The sequence below is a fragment of the Anarrhichthys ocellatus genome, unplaced genomic scaffold (genome assembly GCF_004355925.1).
Source record: "Anarrhichthys ocellatus isolate YVR2014 unplaced genomic scaffold, GSC_Weel_1.0 scaffold10, whole genome shotgun sequence".
Lineage (NCBI taxonomy): Eukaryota > Metazoa > Chordata > Actinopteri > Perciformes > Anarhichadidae > Anarrhichthys > Anarrhichthys ocellatus.
The window spans coordinates 2,577,573-2,596,016 of record NW_022280040.1 but is presented as its reverse complement, the minus strand read 5'-3'; the positions used below and the strand labels follow the sequence as shown (position 1 = coordinate 2,596,016).

Below are 18,444 nucleotides of genomic sequence, written 5' to 3'. Positions count from 1 at the left end.
AGACTCTTTGCTCTTGTGTTTCTAGTTTTTACCACTCTCCCCAATCTTTGAATGCAGAGTATAAAAGTTCAGTCAGCTGGTCTTATGATGCAGCAGCAGCAGTAATATCTGACTTACAAAATACTTTTTTCCCATTTGCATCTCACAAAGACAGAAGCAGACACATTGAGGGAAAAGAAAGCACTGGAAAGATAAAAAAGATTTCTCCAGAAGACTGTGAGTTTGTAATTTTGCCGGCTTGTGTCGGTGAGTGATGGCTTCATCTTTTTCCCAGGGAGAAACGGTGGAGTGTCAGCAGCTTGATGTGTTTCACTTCAGCTGATCTGGTATCAAGGCCAGAGCCTTCTCATGGGCGACAGATTAGTTTCTCCTGCACGGATGTCACGAGCAGACACTGAGTAGGCACAGGACGGTGCTGAGGGACGCCTCTGACAGATGACAACCATTCTAGTATCCTTATTGTCTTTCTGTTTCTCTGTTCTGCTCTCTCCCTACAGTCAGGGCTCTCTTTTCTTTTTTCTGTGGACTTCTCTCTGTTCATCAAGAAAGAAACAGAACTAACTGTGGTAATAAGTAAACTCACAGTTGAGTATAGCTATACAACCAATGTCTGGTCCCTGAGGTATGTGTTTTAATTAGGAGATATTATACAGAAATGTCATACAATATATACAAACATACAATATATGACAAGATTTCTTCAAACTGTTGTTTTTGTCATGAATACTTTCACACAAAACACTAATATTACATGATGAAAAAAACGGACCGAGGTTGAATAGTTCTGTGCTTTCACAACGCGAATACAGGCATCAACCAATTAGGCTACTTTTTGCGGAACGGTTTTAGTTGCGCCTATTTTTAAAGTTATTTATAAAAACAATAACTTTGGGCTCCGTAGTCCGAAACAGTGATGGCAAACTGTATTACTCCTTTCAACCTTGACAAAGACAGTGTTTACCAGATCCACTTCTTCTGTGTTCTTTCCCAATAAAAGCCCGAACCTATAATATTCACATTTTCGTGTCATTTAGTTGTCCTAGTGTGTAAAGGCCTTTAAAATGAAGAAAAAGAAAATATAATCCTTGTCAAACTGCCAATTCTTCATTCAAAGTGGGAATGGGTTTGGCTTTATTGTGTAAAACAATGTACACAATAACCATATGTGCGATTACATTTAGATTATATTGCAATAAATCAGTCAATGTTACTCTCCCTTTTTCATTCCGTCTGTCCCTCTCACCCAATCACTCGTCCCCACCTGGTTACTCAGTCTCTAAGATGTTGTGGAACTACTGCATCTCTTATAATAAAGTAGCTCTTATTAGGCTGATGTTGACAGGCTCTCTTCCTACGTGGTCTCTCTCTGTCTGTTATGCTTTAGTTAAGTACGTAACCCATGTCCTCTCCCGGATTACTGGGAGAGGACATAATCAGATGGAGTTCACAACCGTATTGCAATTATCCTTGACACCAAATTAGGAGAGTACCATTGGAGTGCCGATGACATTTGTCCTCGATGTGGCTCTCGTAGAGGGGCACAGTTGTTGGTGACATAGAGTCAACAAATTAGCAAACCAGCGAAGGAGATGCGAAAACATAACTGCATGTCAGACAGAATCTTCTTCGTTGGCATGAAGCCACTCCTCGCTGAACATGCCTGCATGTGATTAAGCTCTGAGCTCTTGAAAACATCATAACAGCAGGTTTTGAGAGATTAACAACACCCAAAAATAGTTTCTCACACATTCTGACTTAGTCATGAGGTGTCTCCGCCTGTCGTCCCTGACGCTGGTTCACTTTTGCTTTTTTTTAACCAATCAGACTGTATGCTACCGCAGAGAGGAGAGCAGTGCTGTGGTACTTAAAATTGCCAGGGAGAAAGGAAAGGGCTGTTTCTTTGATGGAAGCAAGTTTCCCTCACTAGAAAGAAACAAAATGTGTGTCTTGTTTGTTGGCAGATTGTTGACATTGTCTCATTCTTTTGAAAGAACCTACAATTAAGACAAACATGCACTTGAAGTCTGCCACCACAACCAGCAGTACCAGCTGGAATTTTTGTATTACCTGTTATTGGAGTGGCAAGAGGGATAAATGGTCTTGAATATTCCCATCTTATTTGCTTTTTCTGCTTTGTTCACAACAGCAGCCAACTCATTCTGAAGAATTTTGAATAGAAAATGTACTTAAACAAAAATGCTATGAATGAGTTTTACATTCAAACAATTTTCTTAAACATACCATAAAGTTTTAGGCTTATTCCCACCTTCGAATCAGTTCATTTCACCACAGTCTAAAAATCATCCTGTTGTGACTTGAAACCTGCATGTGGAAGGTGATCCATCACAGTAAACATTTAGTCGCCTTATTTTCTTGTCAAATTTGTATTATGGTCGCAGTTTGGAGCCATGGGGAACATTTTTAACACTCTCCTTGCTGGCGCGCATTCAAGGGTAAATTGTGAGTCAGAAGCTGAAAATGATATCATGCAATGCTAAATTACATTGTCAGAAAAATCAAACTCACTAAATAAACAACATCCATAGATGATGTGAAAACAATAACATGTGATTGGTTGTTTGTTGCATTGAAAGGTTGCCGTTTGGCAGCTGACTAAATAAATCTTTGGATGTCCGTCGGCAGTGGTGGAGACAGTATGTGAGTTGAAGTTATTACCCTAGAATTACAACCCTGTACTGAAGTTTAACTTACTGCAAATCCTTTTTATTACAGTAAGCCCTGCAAACGCCACAAAGCAAAAGAATATGGCTCATGGTGACAGTAAGTCTAATATTGTGCTCTGCAATCAAACCTGTAAGTGGGGAAAGATGCTTTGGCAGAGGACACTGAAGGTGCAGGTTGGGCCTTTAATCCTCCTTTTAAAAATGTGTCACACTCGCAAGCATTACCTCGAGTGAATTAATGAAACATCCCATAACTCCCTGGGCTCATATCAGGTTAGCATGAACATCCTTGTTCTATTTGCGCGTTTGTGTTTCTGTGCATGTGCACTGATCCCTCTACAGGGTTTGGGTTTTAATTGCACCCTTACAAAGTTTAAATTAGCTCTTCCATGAGAATATCCCTCTGGAGAGTTTTAGGGTCGACCATCGCTTGGAAGACCTTTGGACAGCTCAGGGAGGACTGTCAAATTGTGCCAATGTCGGAGAGCAGAAAGCAGGGCATGACTTGTGCAAAAACAGCCATACATTTTTAAGATGTTAATAATGAAGTGTATGTACAAACACACAAATTCATTCTGATAGGGAAAGTAGAGGAGGAGGAGGAGGAAGGGAAGAAGAGTAATGGGGAGTAAATGTGCTGGAAAGGCTGGAAAAAGCACTTCTCCACTTTTTCTCTCTCAGTGTGGTCCAGTGTTACTTTGATGTCGAAAAAACTTTGTTCACACATGACAGTGCATCTCTTCACCGCTGAAGGTTAGCGATTTTTCCACCTCTTCGTCTCTCACATCTGTCTGTCTCAAAGCGGAGTTGTGTCTCCGGCTTGCAGATGTCATCTCGTCTCCATCTCTGTCTCGATCTATCTTTTTTTCTCACTTCCTTTCTTCTCACATATGTTTGAGTGCCTTTACAGTTGCCTCTAGTGTACATTAGATTCCTCAGAATTGCATATCTGTGTGGCCTCACAGGATCCCCATTCCTCTTTTTTCCACACATGCATACGTCTGTTTTTTTCTCTCTCACACACACAGAAGTTCATACGTTTGTTTACAGTGTGTTTTGCCTTCAAGCAGGGTGCGAGGTTGAGCGAGGAAAGGGAGGGGGGAACTATTTTCATGTCCTAGTTTCTTTGCAGCGGGGACTATTGGATGTTGCGCCGTGTCCTTCTTAGTTTTGGCTCGGGCAAGCTCGTCGGGAGAGCGAGGATTAATTCTCTCCGGCTGTGTGTGGTTATTGTGCCGATCGATAGATCCAGTCGCTTCCTGTTTGAAAAGGAGGGCACCATGTTGTTTGTTTTGGTGACAGGAGGGCAGTCCCTGTGAAGTAGCATTAACAGAGCAGTCTCAGGCCAAAGCTTGAGCAAGCAATGTGGGCAAAGTACTGTGTGTGTATTGTGGGCACTAGTGTAAGTAAGTGTTTGCATTTGTAGCTGGATTGGTATGTGCATGAAAGTGTGTATGTCCAGATTTCGCTCTTTTAATGCGTTTGTTTGCATGTATGAGGGGTAGGCACTCCATTGCCATTAGAGAAGAGGAGCAGTCCAGTCTCTTGGGCTACAGAGGGCTTGATAAAGACTACGGGTCACAGTAGCAGGGGGAGCTGTCCGTGCCACTGCCTGCTCAGAATCGATAAAGAGCGGGAGCCTCGAAGGGCCTGTCAACACTCACGGCAGCTTGATGCCGGGGCGAGTCAGCCAGTTCACTACCAAGGTCGGGCGTAGTTATGAAGAGGTTGAGGATTTGGGCTAGGTAAACACACTGTCCTCTCCGTGAGAATACAAAGCAGCCGTGCCACGCTAACTGTCAGTGAATAGAACACGCTGACAAAACAACGAGGCCAGGTTGGGGGACAGAGGGAGGGGGAGGGGGGAGGGGGGAGAGCGACAAAAAGTGAGAGAAGGTTAATGGGAAAGATAGACAGAGAGGCAGAGAAGGATAAAGAGAGGCTGTGAGCATAATAGATGGGCTAGTGATATAACAAAAAATAAATCAGAGATTATAGAACCAGACAAAATGGAAGGTTGCTGTGGCATGGTCAAGTGGTTTACACTATAGGATCCAGATCCAGGTGTGATTCTGCTGTCTGTTTCAACAACACGAAAATGCTCTTCCCTCTTTCCTTAAAAGGCAAAGAGATATAGATAGAAATAGCAAAATGAGACAAATTAAAGACCTCCACTGCCATCTGAAAAAGTAGATAAAAGTCCAGTTTGTTGAATGAGTGAATCATCTGAGAAGTGCTTGGACAGTGACTGTAATTTCATTGGAGGTGATTATCATTCACTCAAACAGATTAGTTCACTCTCTTCATTCAAAATGGCCGAAAGCTTTCTCTCCTCACTCATTCTGCTCATTTTCACAGTGTTGATTAATGCATGCAGTAATTATAGTGTAATAGAAATGACGGCTTCATATTTCATTAGGAATCCTCTATTCGACTCATTCCAGATGAGTGTACACAGATTAGTCGACTGATTTTGTTTGATGGGGGGCGAGCGTTTGTGTGTTGACAGGACACACTCAGCTTTCACTGAATCCATCTTTAGTGACTGACAAGAAGTCTGTGAATAATTAAATGATGGATAACTTCTGTACAGGTGTTATGTCTGACACCATCAATGTGGTATCTCTCTTTCTGTCTTTCTGTCTATGTACTGGTTTTATCTATCTTCTTCATTCTCACTCAATATTGCTACTAGTACAATATTTGAAATAAAAAATAGCAAAGCCCGAATACAGTAATTTTGCTTACTACTACTACTATGTTCCTTTACAAACAAACAAACAAGACTACAGCCATGCTCGCAGCTCTGTGAGTCTGTACTTAAACACAGTGTGCTAAATGCTAACATCAACATGCTCACAGTGACAATGCTAATATGCTGATCCTTGGCATGTATGACCTTTTCTATGTTTAACATCGTGCCAACAGTTGCTATTTAGCACGAAACACAAAGTACAGCGGAATGTCATTTTACAGGTATTTGGTCATAAACTAATGCTTTGGACAAATTGAAACTTTGGCCTGATGATGGCGTTAAAGTTATTGCAGTTAATCCTGAAGGAATCCATCCAATAGTTGTCGAGTTTTCACTCAAAACCACAAATGTGACCCTGGCGCTGGAGGAAAAGTCATTAAGCTTCATCTACTTGGGACCATGAATGTGCAAAACGGATCAATCACTACTAAAAATTATAAATGAATGATTTTCTCTTTGTGTCTTTGTTTCTATCTGCTGAAAGACATCAGTATCATTTAAAACATGATTTAACAAACACATCTTAAGATTAACAGCGTCTATGAGCCTCTATGCTTTATGCACATAATGTGTTCCACCAGGGGATTTTTAATTAAATCTGTTGAATCGCTTTACAGCATAAGATGACTTAACCACACAAAATATGTAGTGGGCTCTGCTCTTGTCGCAAAAATCAAGTTAAAGCTTTTGGAGTATCTGTAAAAGCTTTAGAGTAACTGTTATCACAAGCTGCTATTGACTCTCTGCCCTCTCCTTGCTCTTCAAAACAAATATGAACAGTGATGCTAGGAATGGAGGACACGTAGTATCCGCTTTCTTGCACAAATACAGCAGGATTTCATAGGAAGTGATGTCTTAATGCTGACGAAAGCTAGCAATAGCACAAGCGTGACATCCAGTCGAAATTGTTTTGACAAGAAGTCCAAAAAAAAATTTGTCTTGTCCCCAATCTATTCCCAACAGGAGAGGTGCTTCACCTTGGGAGGATCTCAGGCCACACGGTGAGCGGTGGCTGGTCGTCCTGGAGTTCCTGGTGCCAGTGCAGCAGAGACTGCAGCCGGGGAATCCGTAGCCGGAAGAGGACCTGCAGCAACCCGGAGCCCAAATACGGAGGTCAAACCTGCTTGGGACCACCACAGGAGTATCAGGAGTGTAACATCGCACCTTGTCCAGGTACGAAATGCACACATACAGTATATACACGTTACAAGTCAGTTTTAGTTGCAGAGACTTGCACAACAGAGGACACCGAGATAAGAACATTCACAAGACCAGAAGTGATTTACATGGCCAGCTGTCTTTGTCACTCACACATAGATAAATACATACTCCTCCTCGCCATACTCAAGCTGTGGTTTGCCATGATTAATGGATAAAGGGTTACAGTGACAAAATTACTTCAAATTGTCGGGAACCACAAAAGAATTCAGTTGCAGATAAGAGGTGTAACAAAGACCCCAATTTACACCAGGAATCGAAGAGAGACAATCCCTGTGGCGATCCAGTATGTAATTACATTGCAGGGTGATTATGCTGCCAGCTATGGGAGGCCTTGTTCTGTTGTGAAAAGCCCTTAGACAATGCATTTTCACCACTCTAGCGAAAGGCTGAGGGAGGAAGGTTTCCAATTAAAAGAATACTCTGTCTGACTAAGGAAGTAAGCTGTCTAAATGGAAATCCAGTGCTTGGCATAAAGAACACCTGGTATCCTGCACAGGCACCAGGCAGACGAGCAGGAATGTTGTCTTAGATGATTATTAATCAATCGTCCTGGAGGAGGGCTTAGGTATATCACAAAAAGCCTGGATCTGCGCGTCATCTTCAGCAGCCGCGATTTGTCTTCATAACTGCTGCCACGGCAAATGAGTGCGCGGCCATCGATACTATTTTTTACAGCCGGCTAATTCGTTCCGTGAAAGTTCACGGCATTCAGCTTCCCAACAGTTTGAGCTCGGTCACTTACAGGGTAACGCTGTTATCAGCTACGAGCTCAGACGAAGACTTTGGATCTAAGAGCATCACAATTGCTTTGTTCAGGAAGGCTCTGCCTGTGTGGTTGCCACTAATGTTCCCCTTGAGGATAATGTAGAGTGAATGCGCTTTGATTTTCTTGCCCTGTATCACTATGCTAATACATGTAGTACACCTATTCTGGGATGTTGACTGTAATAATACCATAGCTACAGTATGTTGATGAACAACTCTGCAATCCCATCCCCCAAAGGAATTGACTTAACCCAGTCTGAGTAGTTATGAATACTAATGCATTCTCAATTAGCACCCCTCTGAAAGTGAGATATTACTTTGAGACTGTGCTGGTAGACCAATTGTACTCCTCCTTTATGGCTAATCCAGTGCTTTTGAAATGTATGAAGGAGAAGGTGTTATGCCACCATCCGTCTATTTTGGAAACAAATGAATCCGTGTTTTTTTTCTTGCGCCTGCGCCCGAGATGAGACGATCCGTCATCGAGGGCCAGGAATCGACTTATGTGTCGCTTTGTGATAGAGAAATTACACTGAGATGAGAAAAAGCATCGGCAACTTCAATTACCTGCACTGTGCTGCCAGCCATCATCAGGTCTTTAAAAGCAATTCTCAAGTGGTTCCCAAAAAGGTAATATCGCTCTGCCACAATGAAGTAAGGTTTCATCGACATGATTGGCAAAGGATATTTCCCTCTGTTGTTATTCACGGCCAAAGCTTGCCCCCATTTTATTGCTCTTTTCCCCCTATCTCCCTCTTTTCATGTATTTATGCCTATCTTCTTTGTGTGCCGATGCTGTCGTGAATTTTCACGCGTTTGCCACTTGGCACCACGTACAGTTACGAACAACAACAAAGGCATATTGTGATGCTTCATTTATCTTTATTAATTAGAGGAGTATTCGGGGGAGGGGGGGGGGGGGCAGGCGTTTGCTGTAACAGCTGGATGAAGCACACTTCCTGTCATTTCAAAACACTCACACACACACACACACATCTCCAAATTGCTTCATATTTCTGCGTCACGCATCACTGTTTGAAATGGCTTGGAATGACTTCCAATCACTTGATGTTCAGAGGAAATTGTCTTTTCAAATGACCTGGAACCCAAATCCTTGAAAACACGAAAGCACACATTTTAGGAAATATTCTCCCAGAAAAACAAGAAACTGTGAAATTTAGTGACTGTTTCCTGCATCAATAACAGAAGAAAAAAGTGTTTGTAATCATTCAGTTTTGTCAGCATTAACATAAACAATACGACACTGATGTCCTCGGTTTAGTGGACGGCAGCTGGTCGTGCTGGTCTTCATGGTCCAAGTGCTCTGTGACGTGTGGAGGGGGACACTACATGAGGACGCGCACCTGCAGCAACCCCCCGCCAGCTTATGGAGGGGACATCTGCCTAGGCCTGCACACTGAAGAGGCACTGTGCAACACACAATCCTGTCCAGGTACACACACACACACACCTACACACACCTCAATGATAAGCAGCTTAGGGCCTTGACTCGGCCACCAATCCATCACAGGTTCATTGCTTATTTTCTTTAGTCTCATGCATGACTAAAATGCAGCTGAGGGGTCACGCGACTCATCTAAACACACATATGGACGCATACTTCATAGGCTGTAAGATATACTGTCAATGCCATTCCTAGAGAGCTGGTCCAGCTGGTCGGAGTGGTCCCACTGTGACTCCAATGGGGCCCAGATGCGTGTGCGTCACTGTGATGTCCTGTTTCCCACTGGTAACCAGTGCTCGGGAAACAGCAGCGAGAACAGGCCTTGCTCCCCTGACTCCAATTTTATACCAGGTGATCTCACACACACACACACACACACATTCTGCTGTCTACGTGTCCACACAAAAACTTCTTCTCTTCTGGAATGTCTTGGCCACTCATGCGTGACTTAATACACAACTTTGAGCACACACACACACATTCATTCTCCATCACCCACCACCATATGCCCTCAGCGGTAATTCAGTTCATTTCCAAGAATCCTGTGATAATGAAATACGTTAGTGATCCCTCTAAGGGACTCGTATCAGGTCGGAGGTCAGGTTCAGTGGCAGGGCAGCACTTTTCGGGCAAGGTAGGGATAGTTGCTTGCTCAAGGACTCCCGAGTGCAGCAGGTGATTACACGGAGGCGTGAACCCGGGAGTTACACTTAAGGGCAGTCTCCCTACTCATTCCAACAACCCTGCTGCTATATTAGTTTCATTACGAGTCTAGGGGTCTTGTCAGGCCATGTAAAAAGCACTTACACCAGCAGTTTTACTTTTTTTTTATGTTGGAAGGAACGGGGGAAATGGCTCTTGTGTGCTGTTTTCTGTACCGAGTCTTTCAAACATTTTTATTTTTTCTATACTATTTTCTGGCATCCATGTTTTTGTGATAATAATGCAACATTTTTCCTAATGAGTCATTGTAGAGTTAAATAGACAGCTTCTCTGTTTGTTTGTTAACAATATAAGTGCAGTAACAGTGTAAGATACTTTTTTTTAACTGGTAAGACAAGATGAGATGAGATCAACTTGATTCCACCCTGTGAAATTGACTCTAAGTTCTCTAACCCCTTCCTCCCTTGCGCTGCATTTCAAGATGTCCATATTAACTGGAGACATTTAATCAGCAGTACCTAATAAGATTCACTTGTATTGTGTTTTTCGAAATGGACATTAGCTGCTTATTTGATGGAGATGAGAATATAAAACTCTGATACAGAGATGATTCTTTGCATGTAAAGTGCACCTTTCTGACCCGTTGCCCACATGAAAGACATCTTTTTAACTATTTAATCTTTTCTTTTCTTTTTTATATATAATAAATCTCGCAAGGTAAGGCTGAAATAAAAAAGACTTATGGAAAATAAAAGACCCTCCCTTGCCCTGTTCTCCCAAAAAAGTAATAAAAAACTGCCTTCAGAACAAATAAAAATCTAAATCTAAAAACTTTTTAAATGCCAAAATCACTTGTGTGCTGTCTGTGGTATGTCTAGTTACAGTTCCTAAGCTAGAATAAGTCAATCAATGTGGGGACGGGTGTAGCAAACAGTTGTTTAAATAAACTCTTTCTGAAAGACTCAAAGTCACTCTAAAACATAAAAATACATAAACACACATATCTCACAGAAAGCATTAGTATTGATATATTGTTAGACAGGCATCTCCGTATTGACAGCCAGTGAGAGAACCCTAGAGCACTGATCTGTGCTGCACAGAGATCATTAAAACCCCTTCCTTTAACAAAGGATGCGTATGTTATTAACATTGAATCAATGCAAACACTAAAACTGCTATAACATGTTTGTAAATATTTTGAAAAAAAAAAGCGTTTCATGGCTAGAATCCTGGAGTTCTTAAACTTCAGGAATCATTAATTGTGGCTTTAGAATAAACATTTGATTGAAACAAAAATGTGTAACCTTTCTGTATTAATTAGCAGGGACATAATAATTATGAAAGCCTTCACAGGTCTTTATAGAATTACCCATTTGCCTTTATACCTTATCATCCATCCCCTTTAATGGGAAAGGTAGTCCATTAAGGTTCATTAGATACGTCTTGTACTTCATTTCCTTTAATGAGAGCTGATACTTTTCATAAACCACTCCAGGTGCCACAGTCCTGATTAGCTTGTGGTTCTTTTTACGATAATCTGTTCCATATTGGGTACAGCTTTCATTTCCACACTCCACCTTCGAGGGTACAATTTGTCATGCTAACAGGAGTGTATGTGTAATGTACAATGTTTTTTAACCCTATTTCTGCTGCCCTTTGCTGTTTCTTTGCCTTTTTCAGAAGTCTCGATTGCACGCTCCAGTCAGGAGGAGAGGCGCTGTGGAGGTAATTTGTGTGCGTGTGTGTGTGACACTTGCAGAAAAACATATGCAGCATATCAGTTATTATATTAGACTACCATTTTACTGGCAGAATCATTGCTTAATTGCTTAATATAGCAGTATAAATATGTATATATATTTATATTTATTATATATATTTAACTATTTTAAATATATAAATATATTCTCTTTTTCTTCTTTTCATTTTTGGCTGGCAACAGACACTTTTATAAATTACACAACAAGAAGTAACACAGAAGAATTAAACTATAAATTACTTTACTTAGAAAGAGAAAAAGAGAAGTGTCTTTTTTTTTTATTGCAGAACACTCCATTATTACCATATGAATTGCAGCTTCAATTACCACTTTCACCATGTGAACTGATCGGGAATTACCTCCATCCATACTTCTCCACCCATCTTTTCCTTCTTCCAGACTTTAACCTCTTCCACATGATCGCCGTGGGGCTCAGCAGCTCGATCCTCGGCTGTCTGGTTACCCTGCTGGTCTACTCGTACTGCCAGCGCTACCAGCAGCAGTCCCACGATGCCACCGTCATCCACCCCATTTCAGCCGCACCGCTCAACACCAGCATCACCAACCACATCAACAAACTGGACAAATACGACTCGGTGGAAGCCATCAAGGTCTGTGGACAGGTTTGCACTGGGGTTGACTGCGGGTCACACTTGACTGATGTCCAGATGTGTAGAGGCAAAGCAGCAGTTTGTAACATTTCCTTACTGTTTGACCTAATCAATTGATGTCACACTCCAACTCCCCGTCGTTGAGGAACGGTTTGCCTCTTCCTCCAGTGTCAGTTGTGATTAAATACAGTTCTTACTGCATGACTCTCACTGTCACGCCACCTCCTGTCGTGCACTGACACTCTCTAGTTGTGTAACAGATAGACAGGTGTGCGTACATCTTCTCTCCGTGTGCTCCTCTGCTGTGTGTCTCAGTGTGTGACTTTGTTCTGTGTCAGTGGTCATACACTGCTTTCTCATAACATACTAATGCAATTACTAATCGGTGCGTGGGAAATTAATCGGCGAAGATGCTCTGCATCTGCACATTTCCCTGCTTAGACAGGTTTTTTATCGTGTAATTATTGCATCCAATATTGCAGACAGTCGGATGCACCAGAACCAGGGACAGAGATCCAGCTACTTTCATGGTACAAACAGCCTCTCCTCCACTGATACATCAGGCTTTTAGTGCCAGTCTGAGCTGGGTGATTAGTGCCTGTCCACAGCTACACTGTGCAACAGCTGGGCTTTTTTTTTTTAAAGGTTCCCAGTGATATGTATTATAGAGCCTTTTAATAACTTCTACTCCCTGTGCATTGTTTACCCTAAAAAGAAGCTTCAGAAGTAATGAATCTGGTTGCATTATTTAATACCAATAAAATTATTTGCCTCAAAATAATCTTGGCAATTACATTTGAAAGACAGTCTGACACTAGCAGGCCCCTTAAAGGCTTTTGAACCTGTTGATCTTCCTGCTGATGAGCAGCTATAGGGCATAGCTATGCCTGTGTGCTTTCCAATTCCGCGGTTGCATATATGCAGTTTACAATAATAATAGTCGCAAATTTACTTTTTGACATTTTTTTAAATAGTGGATTTTATTAGCTGTTGTTACAGTATCTAGTATCTTACTAAACAAATGTCAGCTTCATGCGTTTCTTTCCCTCTGTGGCTGACTTTTTATAGCATTTGCCAGCTGACTCGTTTTACAACAAGTCTTTAAATATACACTTGATAGCTACAGTATATATGTGATATTACACTGACAGGATAAAGCATGTCTAGGCAAAAAGTCGAAGAATAAGACATGTTAAGAAGTAGCATTGCTTTTGTATTGCAGTGTGGCGCTAGTTACTCCAAGTATTATAAATATGATCCAAACACTCCCTGCTGCTTCGCTCACTTGTTCACTTTTAATATGACAAAAAAAAAGGCTTTAGGATGAGAAAAATTACTATTTTTTGTATTAATTTTGTTTTTTTATTAGGATCTCTTTAAGCCCAGTTTGTTGTTGAATAGGGTTGCTGGTGTGTAAACTTCCCTAAATCCCTAAGAGCACATCAGTGCCGCTAATCTTAGCCTAATGGCATCCAGCGCCTTGGTGGCCTAGGAAGTAACACCCAGTTACTGATGTAGGCAGCAGTGGTGTAGCACTTGAGATCATTCTTGGTTTCAAGACAACTTTTTGAATGTTCGTCTCGGAATCAATTGCGTTTTTACTCAGTCTCGTCTCAGACAAAGAGGACTCCGAATTTTATTTCAAGACTGGTCAGGACCACAACTGCTGGGATTGCCTGTGCATTACCAGATTTATTTGTTAACATCATTAATGTGATTACCTATAGAGACAAAAAGACAATGTCCACACATATATTTCACCTCTGCAATGCCTTTTGATTCTTTTATCAAGACATTTCTCATGGTACACTTTTACATGCACACATATAAAATCAGCATGCCAATAAAAGAGGTAAATGAAGAGGATTTTTATTTTTATTTGCATAGTAATGTGGATCTTTCAGATCAATTTGAGGAGTGTCTATGGCTTGCATGTTCCACATTTTATCCTAAGTCTTTCATGGCAGTGTGGGACTCGCCCCGCCTTGATCTTGATCTTGAGCTTGTCTCTTGGTCTCAGTTTCGGTGGTTTTGGCTACAACACTGGTAGGCAGTAAGCTAAAAGACGAACATGCTAACACTTTTGAAACATCGTTTGAAACATCACCCTCCAAGCTTTTTCCCTTTGCTACAGCCTCATACGCACCCCTTCAAATTGAAGGGAAATACAAAGCTTTACAGACTCGTTCAAGGGAGGGGTTTAGCGCACAGTCTATTGGTATTCTTTAAAGTTTTACACTGAAACTCAGCTTGGTATTATAACTTGTTTTTATTACAGTGCTGATAAATCAGCAATTTTTGGCAGATTTTCTATTTGTGTTTGATATCCTGTCAGAGGAAGTCTTCAAAATCAGACATATATTATAAACTAAGTGAATACCTGGAACTCTGTTTGCAAAAACTACTTATCAGATATGAAAGTGCCACAGAGCGAGAACAGATCCTTTGGCTCCGAGCAAACATCTCTGAATGTAATTTCATTGCAGAATAAAGGTGCGAGGAGCGTTCATCTGTCATGCAATTAGAGTCAGACGCATAGAGCATAATTCAGTTTGTCCAATTGCAGATAGAGGCGGATATGAATATAGACAGACCATGAGGAAATACAAAAGGATCTGCATGAAAAATGATCACTGTCTAATTTTCCAAAAAGCACATTCTGTCTCCAACCCTCACTCACAGAGCCTAAACCGTTTAGGTGTTGCAGTGAATATTCAACCATTAAGTGAACCAACACTGAATATGCCTCCTTTGTGCGTTTATAGGGAGGAATGATGAACACTTGATGCCAAATTTGAGAGTATTTGGCTCAAATCTTTATGTTTATCAGTCATTACGTTTGTTATGTATTTCCAGCTGTCTAGTTCATGATCACAAACCCAAGTCACCATGTAGCTGCAGTTTTATGCACAGCTACATGGTGACTGTTTAGGCTAAGACAGAATACGGCCTTCGGGTTTCTTTGAGGATGATTCTTGCCCATTCCTCTCCTTGCAGCCAGATGTATCGGTACTCTTGCCGTTGGACGACCCAGCCATGCACCAGCCTCACTCTGCTAACATGGGGGTGTCAATGCGTGGCCTGGAGCTTTTCTACTAACCTCTACGACATCACGCCTCTCGATCCCCCCCAACAACTCTTTGACCCCAACCACCACTACTTCCTCTTCCCCACTGTGCCCTGCCCTTCCACTTCCTGTGGCACTTCCTGTGTTTGGCAGGTTGGAGTACAGACTCTAGTTTCTCTTTCTCTGCTCGGACCCCTTCATCCCTCCATCACCTCCCCCCTCTCCCTCCCGGCTTGTGAGAAGGCAGTGTATCCCTCCTTTGTTTTTTCTCTTTCAACAAGTGCCTTCATTTGCATGTTTTTTTTCATGTTCGTCTTTCTTGTTTTGTTTTGTTACGTGATAGTTTATCTGATTTGTTGAGAAAGAAAATCCATTGTTATGCTGTTTATTATGCACCTCTGTTACCTCTCTATCACTAATGCCACTTCCTAGATTAAGCACATTTTGTTTACTGCACCAAAAACTCAAATGTAATCATTCTTCTGCCAATTAAAGAGGTTTGAGGTGGGAAGACAAAGTAGACCATGCTAATAAGCATTGTGGCACAGCTGTTTTAAAAGCAGCCATGGGGCCACCTGCAGAGATGCATAACCGTCGCCGGGGCTGCAGTGGTGTTGATTACATTCCCTTTGTGTGCAAATCACATAATGGGAAAGAAGCAAAATATGAGTTGTCTTTTTTGGTCCAGGACACTCGTTCGCTATCAGTGTCAGTTGGAAACATCCATCAACAGCAAATGCAGCATCATCAAGTGTTCAATTACACTGCCCCAAGGGACTCCCAGCACACACACACACACACACTCTCCAACAGACTGCATATGAACGGATCCATTTGGCAAATTGCTGATGCTGTATTGAGCACCACATCAGAAGCTCCTTCCATGTTTACTCTGTCACGCGGGGACAGAGAAGATGCCCCCATGGCTCTTCCTTATTGTTTAACAGAAAAGAGACTCACTCTTGATCAATTTTTATGGCTTAGATTGTCCTAGAGGACCAACAATTGGAGGGCCATAAAAACTGCTGATGCCGGGTATTAGAGATGACAGAGGTGGACATACGGACATGCATCAAAATAATTTAGCCCTGTGGTGGCTTATCATTTTTCCAGCCTGTTTGCAAACGCTTTGACCTTGCTCTGTGAAATGTATGTTTCATTCACTGAGCGACCTCTCATTGATTTGTGTTGCTCCTTTTTTTTTCTTTTGTGGCCTAGATGGATTTGCTTTTACCTTGCCGTCTGGGCTAAACAACCCCTTGATCCGTACTGACTCCCCTCCATTTCTTCTTTTGTTATCCACAGGCCTTCAACAAAAACAATCTGATTCTGGAGGAAAGAAATAAGTACTTCAACCCACAGCTTGCCGGGAAGACCTATACAAACGCATACTTCACCGACCTCAACACCTATGATGACTATTAAGCCTATATTTGGCAGTTCAGACTCCATTCCATAGCTGGGACACCAACCCTTGTCATCCATTTTGACTGTATTCTTTTCTTTGTGCTTTGTATTGAGATTCGTGACACCATGCGGGGGATAGTCCCACTCTCAGACTCAATGGCAGCTGGTATGTAATGAAAACACAGACATGCGGTGTTGCCAACAGAGTGAAATGCCCATTTTCTCTCAGGTGCCTTGGGGTACACTCGGAAAGTTCAATTTTTGTGGGCAAACTTGCCTTGCCTCTCACTGAGAAACTGACAACTGGAATTCACAAAGTGGACAAAAAAGGGAAAAATATAACTCAACTCAAAGAGACTGGGAAATGATGATCCGCTTCTAACTTTCCTGTGACGCCTCTAAAACAGACCTGTATTTGTAATGATGGGAAATAACCACAAAACCGCTTTGCATGACTTCATCTGACGTGTTTTCTCTGATGTTCTGTTTCGTATTTTTTGCATGGTTGATCGCATTCCAGGGCTGGGGACTCGCAAGCAGTGTTTTTTTTTTTGCTGGTCTTTGATTCAGGACTGGTTTTGTCAGTCATAAAAACAAAGACTGTGGTGATGCCTGATGGCTATTACCATTTACTGCTGCAGCGATCTCCAGATGGGTCAATATCCACCCCCAGTCCTAAAATCAGGATGTAGATATTTGAAGTCTGTGGTCAAGTTTGTCCACTTTGTTTTCTGTTACAAGCTCTAGCAGCTAGCAGTGATTAGTGTACCATTTATTTTTATTTTTATTTTTTATTTTATACATTTTTTGCTTTTAACGGTAAATATGTTTTGTACAGAATGTTAAGTTTGAAGCCTATGTCTGTAGTTTTTCTAAATACATTTATTCAATGTCTCAAGTGTTTAAAGAATAAAACATTTCCTTTTGAAAAGAAAGAAGTTCATGTGCATTCTGACAAGTAATCAGTAGTATTCATATCAGCCTACATCAAGTTAAGTCTTTGTCATCATACTTTTTATATTTTTTGTAAAACAAAAAATAATGTTTTTGAATTTTGATAGTGTTCGCTATTCCTTTGGCCTCTGAGTTAAATACGTAATTTGTGAGAGCAGGATGTTTATGGCGTTTACTGTACAGATGGAGCGTAGCAACAGCTTCTCTCCTCAACCCCAACTGGAGTGCCACCCATGTACTACGAGATGAAATCCATTCATCAAGTTGAGATATTTCTGTTCAGAGTGTACAACCAAATATAAGGTTGTTCAGTTGAAACTAACTCTTTTTAAGTTTGCTTGTGTTACTGTGCATAAATTAAAATCTGCTTCGTACACAACAGACTTGTCAGAGTGTGAGTTGTACAGATAAATTTTTAGAATATCTCATTTGTAGAGCTTTGGTGCCCTCGATCTCGTAAAATTTGGCTTTCTCTGCCGCTCTTATAAATGACCTGAAGATGGCTTCAACCCGAGTGAAAGCAGTTACAAGTGTGGGACACTTCTGTCCTGTGTGGTTTGCTCTGACAACTTTGAAGACTTTGATGTTCCTCGAGGAAAGTACTGTTATACGACAGCACGGTGAGCACGCACCAGCACTTCATAAATCACTCAAAATCGGAGTAGAAGAGTCCCTACACCCAACTTTTAAAGGAGACTTCAGCACAGCCCTGCAGTGACAAATGGCATCAGCAGCAGAAGAAGGATAGCGGAAGGATACAAATCGCGCAAGGCAGCAGGGTAAAGGTGGAGCAGGGCTGAAGACCAAACTCTAATCTGTATGGTGGCGTGTAACACCACACACAGTGCTGTTCTCCATCAACCTTCAACTTGACATCCCATCTGTGTGCTGAGGGTAATGGAGGGGGTGTTATTAATCACCCCACCATTTGGTCGGTTTGAGCTAGGGGGGGGCCTGATCCAGCCCAATGTACAGCCCAGCGCCGTGTGACTCCAGAGAATCAATCTGTCTACCTTGAGTCCACTCTTACTACCTGGAAAAGTGATGCAGACACAGATTGCACATATGCACATAGTTTATAGGGGCTGGAGGA

At 41.7% G+C, this 18,444-nt stretch overlaps 1 protein-coding gene across 3 annotated transcripts in view; it reads left to right on the top strand.

The window, feature by feature from the left end:
* Positions 1-17,730, top strand: part of sema5a (sema domain, seven thrombospondin repeats (type 1 and type 1-like), transmembrane domain (TM) and short cytoplasmic domain, (semaphorin) 5A) — a 107,105-nt gene extending 89,375 nt beyond the window's left edge. For 2 of the 3 annotated variants that reach the window (XM_031850374.1, XM_031850375.1), the window contains exons 17-22: positions 6,403-6,612; positions 8,708-8,878; positions 9,086-9,241; positions 11,234-11,278; positions 11,712-11,923; positions 16,296-17,730. In XM_031850374.1, the coding sequence (XP_031706234.1) occupies positions 6,403-6,612; positions 8,708-8,878; positions 9,086-9,241; positions 11,234-11,278; positions 11,712-11,923; positions 16,296-16,415 (914 nt within the window). In that variant the 3' untranslated portion in view covers positions 16,416-17,730. Of the gene's footprint in view, positions 1-6,402; positions 6,613-8,707; positions 8,879-9,085; positions 9,242-11,233; positions 11,279-11,711; positions 11,924-14,920; positions 15,144-16,295 lie in introns of all 3 variants that reach the window. The other variant, XR_004212848.1, reaches the window with a different exon arrangement.
* Positions 17,731-18,444: the final 714 nt, after the last annotated feature.